We start from the raw sequence: 18,802 nt of genomic DNA, 5'->3' as shown, positions 1-18,802 counted from the left end.
GGGTATATTAACCAGTGTTGTGGCTATGTTTGTAAAGAATATGTTTAGGTATTTGGCCACATCCAGCTCGTCTGTGATGAGCATGTTTTCTGTCTTTATGTTTATGTTTGTAAATCTGTTTTTTTGTTTTTTGCTGCAGCCTAGTTGGTTGTTGAGTAATTTCCAAAGTTCGTGGGTTTGTCTTTGTTTTCCTCAGTTTTGTCATTGATGAATTTTTTTTGTGCGGTTTTGATCATGGTGTTTACGTCATTTCTTAGTCTGTTTCTTTGAATTTTGAGTTCAACCACGTGGGTTTGGAGTTCACTGTTTGAGCTTTTGGTAAGCTTTGTCTCTGACTTTTATGAAGTTCAGAGCATATTTTTTAACCTCGGGGGGGACACAAACTATTCTTTGACATAGTATTTCCCTTTTTATGTCGAGATTGCATGATGGTTGTACTTGTACGCCTGTTTGCTTATTCATCCTTACTCATGAACTAGAGAGCCCCCCCCCTCTGCACACACACACACACACACACACACACACGGAGAAATGTGCAAAGTCATGCTGCTGTCTGCGATTCTCGAAGTCAACTTCCTGTCTGTTTAACTTTCTGTCTATGGCTTGGGGGGGAAACATGCACTTTAGAATCACCAGAAAGGCTTTCGAAATAGTGAAATGCCATGTTGGCCTCAATATTTTCAAAACAAATGATATGAAAAGGTTATGAAATCAACAAGAATGTGATAAAATATGTAATAAAAACGGAGCTCAACGCATACATTTGATGGTAGAAATCCGTTTGTTTCCCCAATACCAAGATGGCGGCGGTCTCGTGACGTCAGAGTGTCTTCGAGAATTAGCCCTATCGCTGAATGAGTGGCCAGAGTATGGGTCTCATCGCGAGAGGAGAGCGGGTGAATGAGTGGGGTGGGACGTGACCAGTCTGGATCATCGCGAGAGCAGATCGGGCGAATGAGTGAAGAGTCTGGATCATCGCGAGAGGAGAGCGGTATATATTTTCAAGCGATGTCTTGAATCTTTTTCGCTTTCATTTCCCCCAGCTCAGGTATGTAGTCGCACCATCCACTCAATATAGATAAGTCTGAGGTTTTTAAATCTCTGCTTCTATGACTTTGATGTAAACATTCTCTATTTTTTTTTAGTTGAACTGTCTTTATTCGAAGCTTCTTCGATAGTTTCAGCCTCTACTTTATTATAGATTAATCCAGGTTGTTCAATTATGATCAGCTAATGAACAGTGTATCGTATACATTTGCAGATCGACGCTTGCTTCCGCTTAAAAGTTAAAAGTTCACATTCAGATTTTACTCTAAATCACAGTTGGCATATGTCTGAAGTAATTATTAACGTTTATAACCAAATTATTCTGAACCATTTTCTCAAAGGAAAAGTTAGGCAAACATGTTTTAAATATATCTCCTTGACCGATGAACTCGGGTGATCGAATCAATGACTATCTCTAGACTAATTAAAATGTGCATGGATTAATCAAGATCCTGCTGGGATATAAAACCTGTACAGTATAGGCTTATATGCGGAAACACCTGCGGATCTCGTCATTCAGACTACAGCCCTAAAGAAGTGGATTTGTGCACTGGTTTCAATTTGGGGCTATTCAGTCTTGTAAGGGAAACTTTTTTTTTTTTTTATAAAATTTGCCTATAGGGGTACCATTATTTTTGTTTTTATATAAAGAAAAATAATGTTGATTTCCTCAGACTGAAGATGGCTGCAGGCAAAGCACACATTGGGAAGCTCGCCCCAGACTTCACAGCCAAAGCAGTGATGCCCGATGGACAGTTCCAAGACCTCAAGCTCTCGGACTACAGAGGTAACCAATGTACAGTTTCTTCGTCAAATGTATATACTCTCTTTTTTAGACTATTTTTGTATCACAAACAGTACTGTATATTTGTAGATCTGGTATGTCATAAATGTATAGATGCATGTAGCAGTACTGTCTATCTGTATGTCGTGTATGTTATTATGATTTGAAAACGGGGGACCCTGATATAAACAAGACGAAAGTCTTTCTCTGGTCTGCATCCCCTTAACAATTGTGTGTATTGAGCTGTACTGTACTGCACCCATTCTGCAATCTGTTAATAAAGTTTTAAATCAATTCAATCAAACTAGTAGTAGTACATCTCAATGGCCACTGGGCGGGGGAAAAGGCTTTGATGGTGCTCAACTCTTATATATTCAAGCTACATTTACACTAACGAGGGAAAGAATAATAATATAAGTACTATTAATTATGTTAATAAATAAATAAATAAATAAGTATGAACATTTTGTTTGGTTTGGTAAACATTGCACTTAGTCTATCAGTGTGTGCGTAGGGGCAGGTACAAATAATAATTTTCTTCTTCCTGTTCCTTTCGGCCATAGTGGAGCATATTAATAATATGTCCTGTTGGACTGTAATAATTCCATGTACGAATAAATAAAAATGAAATCATATAAGGAGTATTATCACACAATTTAACTAAAAGGCTAATCTACTTATTTGAGTTTTTGTGTCTTTGTTGTTGCTGCAGGGAAGTACGTCGTCTTTTTCTTCTACCCTCTGGACTTCACCTTCGTCTGCCCGACGGAGATAATTGCTTTCAGTGACGCAGCTGATGAATTCAGGAAGATCGGCTGCGAGGTCATCGGCGCCTCAGTCGACTCACACTTCTGCCATTTTGCATGGTAATTATTAGGCCCAGATGCGTGTATGCTTTTACCAACGCAGTTGTGTTTCCGTTTTGCGCTCTGATTGGCCACTGACGCACACGCGTACGCCCCCCTCGCTATCGCCTTTGGGGTGTGAGATATGAAGACAGATTTAACTGGGTATAGGAAGGCAGTACCATACGAGCCGCAAATTGAACATGCAGTGAGTCTGCGACAACAACCCAATAATAAACACTCGAAACAGCTATTACCAGACAATTACAACAGCAGTGGTGCCTGCTTCAAATATCACGTATTATAGGCTATGCTATGTGTAGATCTATTCGGAATAATAAACATCGCCACTCTCTAGCAAAACATGACAAAATGTGATCCTATCTCCGATAGAGCAGCTGGTCGCAGAGACGCGAGTTGAGCGAACACATCAGGAGGAGAATGAATGAATGCGATAATATAATTTTTTTTTTTTTTTTTATACCTTTATTTACCCAGGGTAGGTTCGCTGAGCACAGATGCTCTTTTTCAGGAACGCCCTGCTTCACATTCACACAGTTCCATTCACACCTGGGAGCTGCCCAGTACAACCACAGTTGACACCATTGGCCACTGAGCAACTCCACTGGAGCAGTTGATTTGCATTGGCAGGGTTTGGCCCTGTCTGGCACCCAACGGGAAAAATATTATAGGCACTATAAGTAGACACCGCTACATAAAACAAGCTGGTCTGCCTGAGTGACTGGTGGAAGAAGGAGAAATAGAGATTGGACTGATTGAGTCAAAAGTCAAGTTAGACCGCGCTCTCAAGATACGACACTGGGTGCTGAAATCCCATTAAGTATTATATAAAAGAAGCAGTGAAGCTAGACCAGCACTCTCAGGTTCAAAATTTAATGACAGCCTGAAACAGACATGTTTCGGAATTACATATTCCTTCTTCAGTGTTATAGCTTGCAATGCACATGCAGTCAAGATGATGGTTATATACACAGGTGGTTAATGACTTGGCAGGAAATGACATCACGGCGCAGGTGTGCCTGAGTCTATTGGTCCTCAATGACAAAAGGAAAGACCTATCAAAATAGAGTCTGTTAGTAAATACAAATTATACAAATATACAACATATATAAAAAACAAAAGCAAAAGCAAAATTACATTACATTACCAGAAACTTGCTATGTATCATGCCCGTAGTTTATAGGGCTAATTGAGCCCCTTTACTTATTTACATACTTTTTTCTATTAAGCATCAAAGGATAAACATACCTCTTGCATGAAACAACCACATGGATTAAACCATAATCTTATAGGTAAAAGGTACTTAAAGGAAACAGGTTAACACGTTCTCTTCATTCATTCCTCTAGGTTCTATGCAATTAAACAGGTGAATATAATAACATTCCCGTTGCAATAATAACTTGTGTCTGTCTCCCCCTCTCGCGGGCCTGTGGACTAACTCAAGTCCCATATATCTGAGATCGTTAACGGTATGTTTACACCTGGAAAAGTGTCTAGCTACTGACGACTTTATATCTGAATTTCTCACTGAACACTTATGTTCACTGATTCTTGTTTTAAAGGCTCTGGTTGTCTTCCCCACATAAGAAAAATCACGAGCGATGATGTTGATGAAAGGTCAGAAATAGAGCCTGATACCATTTGTTCTAAAAGAAAGGTATTTAAACCACGCAGCGTGTTTACCCCTCATCTCAACCCACCCTCAGTGGAGACATTCTGCAGATTGGTACAACTGGATGTCCTTAAATTATGTGAAACCAGTCACAAAGCCCATCTTTACCCTAATTTATTAGAATCAGAGTCAGCAGCACTTAAGGATCTCATGAAGAACGATGATTTAATTTTTAGGAAAGCCGATAAAGGTTCTGGAATCGTGCTCCAAAATAAGAGTTTGTATGTATCCGAGATCAATAGACAATTGAACGATATTGAGGTTTATACCCTTTTAAATACAGACCCAGTATTTAAATTTTCTGCGGAAATTAAAACAACCCTTAAAAGCCTTAGATTGGCAGAGGTGATTACAGAAAATGAATTTAAGTTTATGTTCGTAGAGTACCCTGTTACGCCTATTATTTACACTTTACCGAAGATCCATAAGGATCTGGTTAACCCTCCTGGTCGACCGATCGTCTCTGGTATAGGTTCTGCTACAGAAAAAATCTCGCAATTTGTTGACTTGCATATTAAGGATTTGGCCTCTTCTCAACGTGGTTATTTAAAAGACACTACTACTTTTTTGAGCAAACTTTCGACCTGTAATATTAGTCCCTTGGACTTATTAGTTACCATAGATGTAGTCAGTTTATACCCCAGCATTCCACATGCTGACGCGCTAGACGCACTGAGTTTTTATCTAAACTCGAGAGAGGAATTACTCCCCTCCACAGAAGCGCTAGTTAATCTAGCCGACCTAGTTCTAACTCGGAATTATTTTAGATTCCAAGATAAATACTACTTGCAAAACAGAGGCCTCAGCATGGGCTCCCCAGCCGCTGTGAACCTAGCCAATCTGTACATGTCCAAGTATGAGTCTGACCACATTTTTAATAATAACCCGTTTGAGAAATTCGTCAAATCCTATATGCGATATATCGATGATATGTTCTTTATTTGGTCTGGTACATCGTCTGATCTTGATGCCTTCCTTGAGTACCTGAACACCTGCAGAGAAACTATAAAGTTTACATTAAAGTTTGATATGCCTACTCTACCTTTCCTAGATGTTTTGATCAAGAAAGCCCCGGATGGTATCTCATTACATACAGAGGTCTTCAAAAAGGAGACAGACCGTAACTCGTTCTTACATTATTCCAGTTACCACACTCCTGCCTTGAAGAATAGTCTACCCTTCAGCCAAATACTCCGTTATAGGAGAATTTGTGACACTGAAGATAGATTTACTGCACAAGCAGAAGTTCTAAGAAGCAGTTTTCATGACAGAGGCTATAGTGTCGATTTGACACGTAAAGCCCTGAATAAAACCAATCAGATCGATAGGGCCACGTTGTTTATCCCCAAAAAGAAAAAAGAAAACACAGACAAAGTATCTTTCGTGTCCACTTTTAGCCCCATTACGAGAGGCATACGGAGCATCATCAATAAATATTGGCATATTCTACAGTCGGATCCAATAATAGGGACAGCGTTTCAACATTCGCCTAATTACTTTTATAAAAGACAAGCGAATTTATCTAACCTATTAGTTAAAACTGACTTGCCCGTAAGGAAACCTACACATTTTTTGTCGAATATCCCTGATGAAAATTTTCCTTGTCAAGCCTGTGTACAGTGTCAAGGCATGATCAAAGAGAAATTTTACACGCACCCGAAAACAAACAAAAAAATACCTGTTAAAGGGCGTATCACGTGTAATTCATCCAATCTTGTGTATCTACTGAAATGCCCGTGTGATTTTTCTTATGTGGGGAAGACAACCAGAGCCTTTAAAACAAGAATCAGTGAACATAAGTGTTCAGTGAGAAATTCAGATATAAAGTCGTCAGTAGCTAGACACTTTTCCAGGTGTAAACATACCGTTAACGATCTCAGATACATGGGACTTGAGTTAGTCCACAGGCCCGCGAGAGGGGGAGACAGACACAAGTTATTATTGCAACGGGAATGTTATTATATTCACCTGTTTAATTGCATAGAACCTAGAGGAATGAATGAAGAGAACGTGTTAACCTGTTTCCTTTAAGTACCTTTTACCTATAAGATTATGGTTTAATCCATGTGGTTGTTTCATGCAAGAGGTATGTTTATCCTTTGATGCTTAATAGAAAAAAGAAAAAAGTATGTAAATAAGTAAAGGGGCTCAATTAGCCCTATAAACTATGGGCATGATACATAGCAAGTTTCTGGTAATGTAATGTAATTTTGCTTGAATGAATGAATAAATGAATGAATGAAAACTTTATTTAACAGATTGCAGAATGGGTACAATACAGTACGGCTCAATACATACAATTGTTAAGGGGATGCAGACCTGAGAAAGACGTTTGTCTTGTTTCTATCAGGGTCCCCCATTTTCAATTCATATAGACATTTATGACATACACAACATACATGACATTTATGGCATAGGGACATATAGGTATTTAGTACTGATACATTTGTGACATAAACGGTATTCAAATATACAGTACTGTTACCCCTAGATCCTGACAGAGTATATACATATGATGGGGAGGGGACTGTACATTAGGAGGGGGTGGGTGGGTGGGAGAGAAATATACATACGGTGGGGAGGGAATATATACATGCGGTGGGGAGGAGACTGTCTATTAGGAGGTGGTGGGGGTTTTGGGCATTTACGGTGGCCAGTTTCGAATTGCAGCCTCCCGTAGGTGCTCTTTAAGAGCGGTTTTGAATATGGGCAGGGATTCACATTCCTTTACAGCTTTGGGTAGGGCGTTCCACATTGTTGTGGCATAATTGCGAAACGTGTTTAGTCCCTTGTTTGAGCCGAATCTGGGTTTAACATGATTTGTTGAGCTTCCTCTGGTGTAGTGGTTGTGGTATTCACTGACCTTTGGGAAGTATTTTGACATGTACATGGGCACCCCGGTCGTATAGTGTATCTTGTAGACCAGGCCCATTGCAAGTTGCTGTACTCTGTCGTCTACTCTAAGCCATCCTAGGTTGTCAAAGTGGGCAGGGGTGAGGTGGGTTCTGGGGTTCAGGTCAAGTAGTAGTCTGACCAGTTTGTTTTGTGATGTTTGTAATTTTGTTTTGAGCGCCATAGTACCCTTGAATGAGTCTTCAGGGTATTCTTGTTTACCAGAGAGGAGATCCGGTACAATAATCTAGTTCGTTGGTTGACTTTTTTTATTACATTGGATGCCATTTTGTCACAGGAAAGATTTGCCTCTAGGATGGAACCCAGGTAGGTAATTTCGTTTTTCCTTGTGACAATATTGTCACCCACTGTAACTGAGAAGCCGTCGGTCTTGCTGAGTTTGTTATTTGAACCGAAGAGAATGGACTCTGTTTTGCCCATGTGTAATGATAGTTTGTTATCAGCGAGCCATATGCAGATTTTGCCTAGTTCCGAAGTCCCTAGCTTTTGCTTTTGTTTTTTATATATGTTGTATACTGATTGAGTCAAGCCATGTCACATAGTTCAAGTTTAAAATGATCAATGATAAAATGATTTCTGTTTTGCTCCTGAGAGTGTGCTAGATACTGTACTGTACTTGTAATATTATTTATTTGTGTTAACTTCTGAATAAAACAATTTATTAAACACAAGTACATCTTATTGAACATTATTTTGATATTTCATTACCAATTATCATAGCAAAACAGCTTTTTCAAACAGTCTGTAATGCATTTTGGAAAACGGGAGATGGGCTCATGGTGTAATGGGCCACCTGGCCTGAGAAACATAAGGAGGAAAGAAAAAGTAAGGACTTACTTCTGGTCACTATTTGGGTAGAACACACATATTTTGAATGCCTTCGGCAGTTTTTTCTTTTTTCTTTTTTTTGGGCCATTTTAATCTAGATTAATCTAGATTAAATCCAGGATTGCAGATAGATTAATCTAGATTAAAAAAATTAATCTATGCCCACCTCTAGTTTAAACATACCAAGGGAAGGGAGAGAGTTGAAGGACATTCCATGAGTTAGAGGCATCAAAGGAAAAAGCTGACTTCCCTAGCTCAGAACAAACTTGAGGAACCCTAAGAACCATCCAGTCATTCGATCGAGCTGAATAGGTTCCAATATTCCAATCTAACTGTGAAGAGCTATAAACAGGTTGTCTACCAATAAGGGCTTTAAAAATAAATAAATAAATACCAGTGTTGTTACGCCTTTCTGCAAGAGAAGGCCAACCCACCCTATCGTACAGGACACAATGGTGAGTAGTATCATATCTGTCACCAGTTATAAACCTAAGAGTTGAGTGATATGCAGAATCCAGAGGTTTAATGTGTGTGTGTGTGTGTGTGTGTGTGTGTGTGTGTGTGTGTGTGTGTGTGTGTGTGTGTGTGTGTGTGTTTAGGACCAACACGCCTCGCAAACAAGGCGGTCTGGGAGCCATGAACATCCCCCTGGTGGCGGACACGCTGCGCTCCATCTCTACAGACTACGGCGTGTTGAAGGAGGACGAGGGCATCGCCTACAGGTGGGATTAGAAGCGCTTCACACATCCGTCACATTTACAATGTTTGTCTTTTTAATATGCAATTAAGGTGAGACAGTACCCCCTAATAGGCAAAACAAATATTTGAATAGATATCACTATGAAACGTTCCCAGTTTGTTATGTACATATAATAAATTAAGAAAAAATATATTGCAAGTTTTATGAATTTTATGTTTATATATGCAAATGAGGCACTTCCTCATTAAATATGCAAACATTTGCATGTATCGCCAAGACACGAATCACCAACATGGATAATGCCAGATTCAAAAACTTGGTTTCATTTTGTTGATACATTCAAAACGAAACTTTCAGAGGGGATTGTTGCTATGTCCTCTTATCAGCCCATACATCAGGAAATACTGTCTACTGTCAAAAAAATAAAAAAGTGCCTAGTTTTGGTATAAAATGTACGATAAACACGGCTATGAATGATATATCAACAAACCCCTCTGAAATAAGAAGCATAATATGGATGGGAAGAAGTGTGGAAAGTTTGGTGTGTGTAGGTACTGGGGAAATGGAGTTCCATGTCTTTGTGTGTAAGTAAAATGCATAAAAACGAGTGTTTCAGAAAACGCCCTCATAAGTTCTGTGTTGTGATTGTGATCTATGGACACAATCAGACAAAAAGAAGTAAAATAAACAACTAATTGTCTGTTTTCAATATTTTATTGACACTAGTTTGAAATAAGACATGTTAACTCATTCCCGCCAACGACGACTATACTCGTTATTGGCCGCCAATCGTTGGACGCCAACAACGAGTATACTCGTTATTTGATCGTTTATTTCTTTTATTCGCTATTTCCAATCGTTATCCATCCAGGGAGCCTGTGTAACCATAGGGAATGAGTCTGAGATCGCAAAAGTCCAATACCGCCGCCTGGTGGTATGCGGCCGATGTTGCACTCCCTTTGAGACTCTGTGTATGGGGCTGTGCGTCGATGAAATTCCTCCGGGCGGACTTTTCTAGTAGCCTGGACCGAGGGCTTTACCCGATCGCATTGAATAGTTTTCGGGACCCCCGATTCATTATGCTGTGGTGGGTTATGTCGTGGCCCAAATGGACATACGATCTATAATTGGAATCTAATAATTGGAATATTCTTTTTTTAATCTCACCGGCCGGCGGCCACAGGTAAGAGCAATTTAACGTCAATTCCAGCTTGGTTGTGCCTTGTTTTCATAGCCATCGCCCTGATCAGCGTATGCTGTTGTACTAACGAATGCCGTTATTGACAATCAATTAATCAAACGACCCCCCCCCCCCCCCCCCCCTTCATGCATTCATGATGGAACATAATATACCAATCATATGCATTTGAATTTTTTATGCCAATGGATTAAGTATAATTAGCGTTGCGGCCTATTACTAGCCTCCCAGGAATTACCCTAAACCGCTCTAAAACCATACTTATATTCACCACGGTATAAAACGGGAATGTATGGATTGAAAAATTATTCCTTTTTCACATCTTGAACGATAGATACATGATGTCAAATGGGCCATAGTATTGCATCCATAGCTATAATATATATAGTTATAGCCCTGCAAACAAGGTGACTAACTCCCATCGTTTACAGCGGTGGCAGTAGCTACTACAGGATAAGGCTAATAGCTGGCAACCAATGAGTTAAGGAAGCAAAATATAACAATCTCAATATCGCCGGAAAAAAAAGAAGCAAAAAGGCGATTTTGGGGGTACTGTCTCGCCTTAAGCATTGTTCAGTTTTTTTGTTTTATGTAAATAAACGTCCGACCCCGACCCATCATAAATTGCCTCGGGTCAGTCCTTGTGCCTGTGTGTAGCAGTAGCCATCGAGCTCCACAACCGTTGACGCTGCATATACACATTTATTCAATCATATTTATTTACGCACATTTTATATTTATTGATCTGTTTATTTATACCAGGGTAAACTAAGACTTAGTATGGAGTACTGTATATTTGTACAGGGTAGACTTATGTTAGCCATCATATATTTGTACCTGGGGTTGACTTGGGATAGCTATGTATATTTGTACCTGGGGTTGACTTGGGATAGCTATGTATATTTGTACCTGGGGTTGACTTGGGATAGCTATGTATATTTGTACCTGGGGTTGACTTGGGATAGCTATGTATATTTGTACCTGGGGTTGACTTGGGATAGAGTGTATATTTGTACCTGGGGTTGACTTGGGATAGAGTCTGTATATTATACCAGGGGGGGCTGTACATATTTTTTATTTGATTTGAAATCTTTATTTCGGACATGTAAATAAATACAAACAATATAAAATCAAAACAAATCATTGATCTCAAGAAATAAAAAAATAAACAAAAGCAAAACATAACTCAATTTACATGTTTGAAAAGGAGTAGGAAGAAGTATGCATTTATTTAATCCTACCCCTTTTCCAATACTCAAATGAGTTTACTAATTTAAAACCTTACAAAACAAATATATATATATATGCAAAACAAAAATTATATATGTAAAACATGGGGAAAAAACATACTGTAGCCTACATAGTGATATTATTGAGGGAGTAAACCCATGTGCCACTTGTCCAGAGATGCAGTGCAGTTTAGACCTTTGTGAATCACTACCCACCTTCAAAACCGCTCTCAAAGAGCACCTACGGGAGGCTGCAATTCGAAACTGGCCCCTGTAAATGTCCAAACCCAACCCCCTGCAATGTACAGCCCCCCCCCCCCCCCCCCCCCCCCCCCCACCTACCCAACACCCTCCAATGTACAGTTTCTTCCCCCTCAAATGTATATACTCTCTTTTTAGAAACTCTCTTAATCAGAGTTTCCAACGCCAGGGTCTATATGACTCTTAAACAGTAGTGTATATTTGTAGATCTGGTATGTCATAAATGTTATCATGAATTGAAAATGGGGGACCCTGATGTAAACAAGACGAAAGTCTTTCTCTGGTCTGCCTCCCCTTAACAATTGTGTGTATTGAGCCGTACTATTCTTCTTCTAATTCTTCATACTATATTTTAACTATATCTTTTTAAAATGTATTTATTTTATTCTTATTACCCTACCTGTACCCCTCCTCTTCCTCTTCCTCTCCTGTTGCTACACCCACATTTCCCCACTGAGATTAATAAAGATCCATCTTATCACATCTGACTGACCCGTTAAGTCCCTTTCTCTGTCCTGTAACTGTATGTCGGTCTGTCTGTACGTCCCATGCCCAATAAGTCCTATTATGTCTTTTTGGATCAATCAATCAATCAAATGTATTTGTATAGCACATTTAGACATGACACTTTTCATCCAAAGTGCTTCACAGTAAGTCACATAGCTAAAAACAAAGGACAAAGTGCTAAAGTATAAAATAAACAGAAAGTATAAACAACCAACGGACAGACAAGGAAACAAAACAACACGTCAACAAGCGAGGCCAGAGTCAGAGTGAGTCAGGGAAGGCCAGGGAGTATAGATGGGTTTTGAGTAGGGATGCTCGATATTGGCTTTTTTACCGATACCGATATACTGATATTGTCCAACTCTTAATTTCCGATACCGATATGAACCGATATGAACCGATACCGATATATGCAGGGTTTCCCCCCAAAAAATTTAATAATTTCAGGTAATTAACATTACATATCTCTTGTTGTGGAATTAACACAACATTATGCATACTTTTGACAATAAATAAAATCAGAATTTGTTCTTACTTGCTTGCCTGGGTAAATAAAGGTTATAGAAATGTAAAAAAAAATATATATATATTTTTTTTTGAAAACCGATACCGATATTTTCCGATATCACATTTTAATGCCGATATCGGCAGATAATATCGGTAGACCGATAATATCGGACATCCCTAGTTTTGAGTTTAGATTTAAAAGACTCGGGCGGCTGGGTGGCGTAGCGGAGATTGCGCTCGTCACCAATGCAAGAGACTCCGGTCTCGACTCCCCGAGTCGGCGTTGCCTGCGGCTTGGGCCAGTCGTCATACTATCTCAATTGGCAGAGGTAGTTGGTGGAAATTCGATGGGTGGGGATTGGATGTTGTGGACAGCGACCCCTACAGGTCGGTTGGGTGACGCCAGTACAGCAGAATCAGGAAGTATCGGGGGCAGAGCCTCCCACGGCGCGTTACTCCTCGCCACTGAAACAACTGGTGGGGTTTCCTTTGTGGAATCAGAAGGCACGTTTCTGACACAACCATCTGATATAGCAAATTATTTTTAATGATTTCTTCATAAATAAGGTCTATGCACTAAGGCAGAAGATGGACAATACTGATTATGATTATCTAAAGCTCATAAAAAAGAATGTGATGTTAGACAAGAGTTGCACTTTTAAGTTTAATTGTGTAGATGAGCGGGAAGTAAGGAAGATGTTGAAGTCCCTTCCTGAACATAGCTCAGTAGGTACTGACATGCTAGATAGTAAGGTACTTGGCCTGGCAGCTGACTATGTTTATGGTCCGATATGTCATATATTAAATGCATGCTTAATGAAAGGTGTTTATCCCACTGTCTGGAAAGATGGTAAAATTATTCCCTTACCTAAAGATGGCAGACTAGCACTCACTGGGAAGAACAGTAGACCTATCGCTATTCTCCCAGTTCTCAGTAAACTGATGGAGAGAATAGTCCACTCACAAATACAGGATTACTTTGACTGTAATGGCTTGAACACAAGTTTTCAACATGCTTACAAACCTAATCATTCCACTTGTTCTGCCCTTACAGTAATGACAGATGACTGGCTCAAGGAAATTGATAACTCAAAGATGACTGGTGCAGTATTACTTGATTTTAGTGCTGCATTCGATGTCATAGACCATGATCTGCTCATCGGTAAACTAGAATGCTATGGGTTTTGTCCAACAGCCATCATATTTATGAAGAGTTATCTCGCAAGTAGGACACAAAGGGTTTATTACACTGGCAGCTGGTCTCACTCTAAGGTCTTAGACTGCGGGGTCCCGCAAGGGAGCTGCCTTGGACCACTCCTATACGCCATCTTCACAAACGACTTACCATCAGTTCTGTGTAAAGCAACTGTACAAATGTATGCTGATGATTCCACATTGTACTATGATGCAAAAACTGTGAACTGGACAATGTTTTATCAGCTGAGTTAAATATGGTGTTTGATTGGATAAAACGGAATAAGTTGGTACTAAACATCTCAAAAACCAAATCAATTATCTTGGGTTCGAGTCATAAATTGTAAAAAATGAGTTTGAACGTGTCTGACGAACCCATAGAACAGGTAAATAAAGTAAAATTACTGGGCATAATAATTGATAGCCAGCTGTCGTGGGCAGAACACATTGATACCATAGTGAAGAAGATGGGGAGTGGTATCTCCATGGTGAGGAAATGTCTTTCTTATGTCCCTACATATATTGTGGGACAGGTGGCGAAATCTTTAATTTTATGTCACCTAGATTATTGTGCACCAGTATGGTCCTCTGCATCCAAAGGTCAACTAAAGAAATTGCAAACTGCCCAGAACAGAGCTGCAAGGTTAGTTTTACATTGTTCCATGAGAACAAACACCATCACTATGCACCGGCAACTCTCATGGTTAACGGTAGAGAATAGGCTGGTTTTCAACACAGTTACATTTTTCAGGAACACTGTCTTTTCATCTCAACCTGTTTTCTTATACAAACAAATTGTCAAATGCAGTCAGGTTCATTCTTATTTTACTAGGTCAGCTGATGATGGACAGATTATATTACCACGTCCAAAATCAAATGCTTTAAAGAGGACTGTTGTTTATCGTGCCATCAATCATTGGAATAACTGCCCACTGAACATAAGTAAATTGAATAGTAAAGTGTCTTTCAAATACCACCTGAGAATGCACTACTTAAATATGTGAGCAAAATATTCTGATGTTGATAATGATGTCTACAATGTTTTACTGTTTTTAGACAATGTTACAATGTTTTTAGATAATGATGTCTACAATGTTTTACTGTTTTTAGATTATCATTGTTAATTGTGATTGTCATATCTCATGTTATGTTTTGTGTTTTATGTTGTCTTTCTATGTGGACCCCAGGAAGACTAGCTCGCCACTTAGGTGACAGCTAATGGGGATCCTTTTAAACAATAAACAACAATAAACTGAGAGTCCGCGCTGTCTGGTGAAAAGATGTGACAGGCTGCCTTCTCGTGTACCGGAGGGGACACGTGATGCAAGGCTTCTATCCTCACTACAGCCGACCAGTGGGGGGCATAGTCTAGCAACATTCAAGACAGGGGAGGGGAGAATTAAAGGGGAGAATTGGCGATACGGGGTTGGGATGGGAGAGAAATGGAAAAATGGGGAGAAAAGGTGGATAAAAAAAAAAGATTTAAAAGCCTCGATGGAGGGGGCAGATCTGATGGACATGGGGATGCTGTTCCAGAGGTCAGGGGCTGCGACAGCAAAAGCACCCCCCCCCCCCCCTAGACTTGAAGTTGGACCTACGGGTGGTTAGGAGACCCTTATCAGCCGATCTGAGGGCCCTGACATTGGTATAGCGGGTGAGGAGGTCTGCTAGGATGTCACAGATGCACTTGAACAACTAACGGAGGCTGATTTAAAAACCCCTCTTGCTTCCCTGTCATTTCAGAGGGCTGTTCATCATCGATGACAAGGGAATCCTGCGGCAGATCACCATCAACGACCTCCCGGTCGGACGCTCCGTAGAGGAGACCCTGCGCCTGGTGCAGGCCTTTCAGTTCACCGACGAGCACGGAGAAGGTATAGTGTACTGCTGCCTGGTGCAGGCCTTTCAGTTCACCGACGAGCACGGAGAAGGTATAGTGTACTGCTGCCTGGTGCAGGCCTTTCAGTTCACCGACGAGCACGGAGAAGGTATAGTGTACTGCTGCCTGGTGCAGGCCTTTCAGTTCACCGACGAGCACGGAGAAGGTATAGTGTACTGCTGCCTGGTGCAGGCCTTTCAGTTCACCGACGAGCACGGAGAAGGTATAGTGTACTGCTGCCTGGTGCAGGCCTTTCAGTTCACCGACGAGCACGGAGAAGGTATAGTGTACTGCCGCCTGGTGCAGGCCTTTCAGTTCACCGACGAGCACGGAGAAGGTATAGTGTACTGCTGCCTGGTGCAGGCCTTTCAGTTCACCGACGAGCACGGAGAAGGTATAGTGTACTGCTGCCTGGTGCAGGCCTTTCAGTTCACCGACGAGCACGGAGAAGGTATAGTGTACTGCTGCCTGGTGCAGGCCTTTCAGTTCACCGACGAGCACGGAGAAGGTATAGTGTACTGCTGAGTCTATCACTGCATGACATTTACTGACCAATGCAATGTGACTGAAATTACCTTGACTACTCGGTACTCTACTACAACTCGGTTGTATTAAACTAGTTCCAAGCGTCCACCAATGACACACAAGAGACGCCATGTTAGTGTTGAAATGTTCATTGGCCAAAGATTGGTTTAAAGATGTTTGTCTCTTTCGAGATTCTGCTCTTTGGTCTCTGCAGCAGCAAGAATGATGAGGATTGGATGTGGTGGGGGGGGGGGGGGTGGCGGGAGCAGGGCCCTGATAGGTCGGTTGATTTAGATTGAGCGTGCTGTGGAGAGAAGCGCAAGAGAGCCGATCTAAACGTTGACGTTCTGTGTGTGGGGGAGCGCGGTGTAATCGAGCGTAGACGGTGATCTTCAGGTGTGTGTGGGAGCCTTGAAGCGTGGGACTTGATTGACGGAGAGACTCGTTTAGCAATTTAAGGGGACGAGTGAACTGTGCAATAAAATGGGCGACAGCGAAGTTTGTGTGTCTTGGTTCAGCCCTCCTCCTGAAACGACGTCATTCTCGTTTTGTTTCTTAAACTAAGGGTTGCCTAGGTGTTTCTGGGGGTTCAGAACAGCCAACCATGTTGAGGACATACGATCGAGAATTGTACTTGCAAACTGGTGTTAATTAATTATAGTTTCATGGTAATGATTACCAAGGTAATATATGCGATATGGATTCCAGGTTATACCACCCAGCCCTGATATAAAGTCCATATATGAATATGTTTTGACGAGCTTCTGTCCCAGAGTGAAACTGAATTGAATCAAACTGGGTTCCGGGCAGAATGCCTGCGTTCAACAGCATTCTTTATTTTAATTCAAGCCCTCTCTGTTGTGCCACATTCAGATAATGGTTACAGCTGTTCGCACAAGGTCCTTGAAGTGCTTAAAGTGCTTGATTTTTTTTACAAAAAAAGTCGAGGCCTGGAATTCCCATTTTTTTAACAATGTGCTTAAAAAGTCCTTGAAATTCAAATCAACCATTCGCATTGCATGTTTTGTTCATCCATGAACACATTTTCTGAATTATAACTAATTGCCATAAATATTGGATCAGATTTTTTTTTCTATTTAAAAAAAACTGCATTTAAAAGAAAAATAGTGCTTGGAACAGTACTTGAAAGTCCTTGAATTTAATTTTGCAATGTCTGTGGGAACCCTGTGGTTAGTATGTAGCCTTCACCCTGCTGTGCCACATTGATTGATTGATTGATTGAACACTTTATTAACAGATTGCAGAATGGGTACAATACAGTACAGCTCAATACAATACACACAATTGTAAGGGGATGCAGACCTGAGAAAGACTTTTGTCTTGTTTACATCAGGGTCCCCCATTTTCAATTCATCATAACATATATGGCATACATGACATACAGATATAAAAATCTAATCATCTAATCTAATCATGACATTTATGACATACAGATATACAGTACTGTTACATTTGTGACATACAAGATATGCAAATATACAGTACTGTTAAACAGAGATCCTAACAGGAAATATATAGATACGAGGGGGAGGGAACTGTACATTAGGGGGGGGGGGGTTCGGACATTTACGATTCATATAATGGTTGGGTGGTGGGTGGTGCGGCTTCACTATTAATTATACTCTTGGTGCCAAGATGAAGTGGCAGACTCTACGACTAGTTAATAACCCTTTCACTGCCACACGACAGCCGGTTAACCCTTTCACTGTGACAATACAGAAGGTTAGCCCTTTACTATCACACAACCGACGGCGATGCTCCATCATTAATAATCAATAATAATAATAATTAATTTAATTTATATAGCGCTTCTCAATAACCCGAAGTCGTTAGCTAATGATGCTAATGATGGAGCATCGCCGTCGGTTGTGTGATAGTAAAGGGTTAACCTTCTGTCGTGTGGCAGTGAAAGGGTTAATAGTCTTTTCAACAGACGATGTAAAGGCCATGTCGTTCGCTCTCTCGGGTTCAAAGGTCGGGGGGGCAAGTCTCAATCAACTGTGGTTTGTCTTGATTTCAGTCTGCCCTGCCGGCTGGAAACCAGGAAGTGACACCATTAAGCCAGACGTCCAAAAGAGCAAAGACTTCTTCTCCAAGCAATAACGCCGGGACCACGACGGGAGTCTGCAGCCTACTGTAGAAGACATTTCTATAGAGATTACATTTCTAGAGAACAATATTTTTAAGATAGTTCATCAACCACTGTGCCTGAGAAGTGGTGGGAGGGGAGGCAGTGTGTCAAGACGGCATCCCTTAACTGTTCTATGTTTGGGTATAGAGTGGGCATTATGACTAAGTAGCCTATAAAGTGTGTTAATATATAGCTGTGTTGAAGTTGTCTTTTGTGTCTGTCTAGACTAAACATCTGTTCCTTTGTTTATGTAATATTAAGGGACCAATAGAAGAACATGTTTGAATAGCCTAAAAAAACGGCATTAAAAGCATTTAATAGAAAACAAGTTGCAAGCATTTAATCTCTTTGTTAAATTGTGTTTTTCTTAAATTTTTACATCTTAATGTCCGCATTGTACTAAAATAAAGAATGCATAATGTGGCACAGGGCATGTCTTGTGCCCTTACACACAAGAGAAGTAGATGACCGGTGAGAATTGACAGGGTTTGTTAAATCCTCCCATTTTAGGTTTGTGATTTTTAGGAGTTGAACATGGGA

The 18,802-nt window shown here is 40.5% G+C and overlaps 1 protein-coding gene across 1 annotated transcript; it reads left to right on the top strand.

The window, feature by feature from the left end:
• Positions 1–1,024: 1,024 nt before the first annotated feature.
• prdx1 (peroxiredoxin 1) lies at positions 1,025–18,592 on the top strand. Its single transcript, XM_084333031.1, has 6 exons — positions 1,025–1,048; positions 1,722–1,834; positions 2,544–2,697; positions 8,710–8,832; positions 15,450–15,580; positions 18,152–18,592. Exons 2-6 carry the CDS (start codon positions 1,729–1,731, stop codon positions 18,232–18,234), a joined length of 597 nt encoding a protein of 198 aa, XP_084189157.1. The 5' UTR covers positions 1,025–1,048; positions 1,722–1,728; the 3' UTR covers positions 18,235–18,592.
• Positions 18,593–18,802: the final 210 nt, after the last annotated feature.

The sequence above is a fragment of the Notolepis coatsorum genome (genome assembly GCF_963971535.1).
Source record: "Notolepis coatsorum genome assembly, chromosome: 17".
Taxonomy (NCBI): Eukaryota; Metazoa; Chordata; class Actinopteri; order Aulopiformes; family Paralepididae; genus Notolepis; species Notolepis coatsorum.
Note: the sequence above shows the minus strand (reverse complement) of the source record. Positions and strands in the feature narration are given on the sequence as shown.

Excerpts from the sequence above, each read along its gene's own strand:
- prdx1 (XM_084333031.1), top strand. The coding sequence starts at position 1,729 with ATGGCTGCAGGCAAAGCACACATTGGGAAGCTCGCCCCAGACTTCACA. Across the intron at positions 2,698-8,709 it reads CACTTCTGCCATTTTGCATG|GACCAACACGCCTCGCAAAC; the intron begins GTAATTATTAGG and ends GTGTGTGTTTAG. Across the intron at positions 15,581-18,151 it reads CACCGACGAGCACGGAGAAG|TCTGCCCTGCCGGCTGGAAA; the intron begins GTATAGTGTACT and ends TCTTGATTTCAG.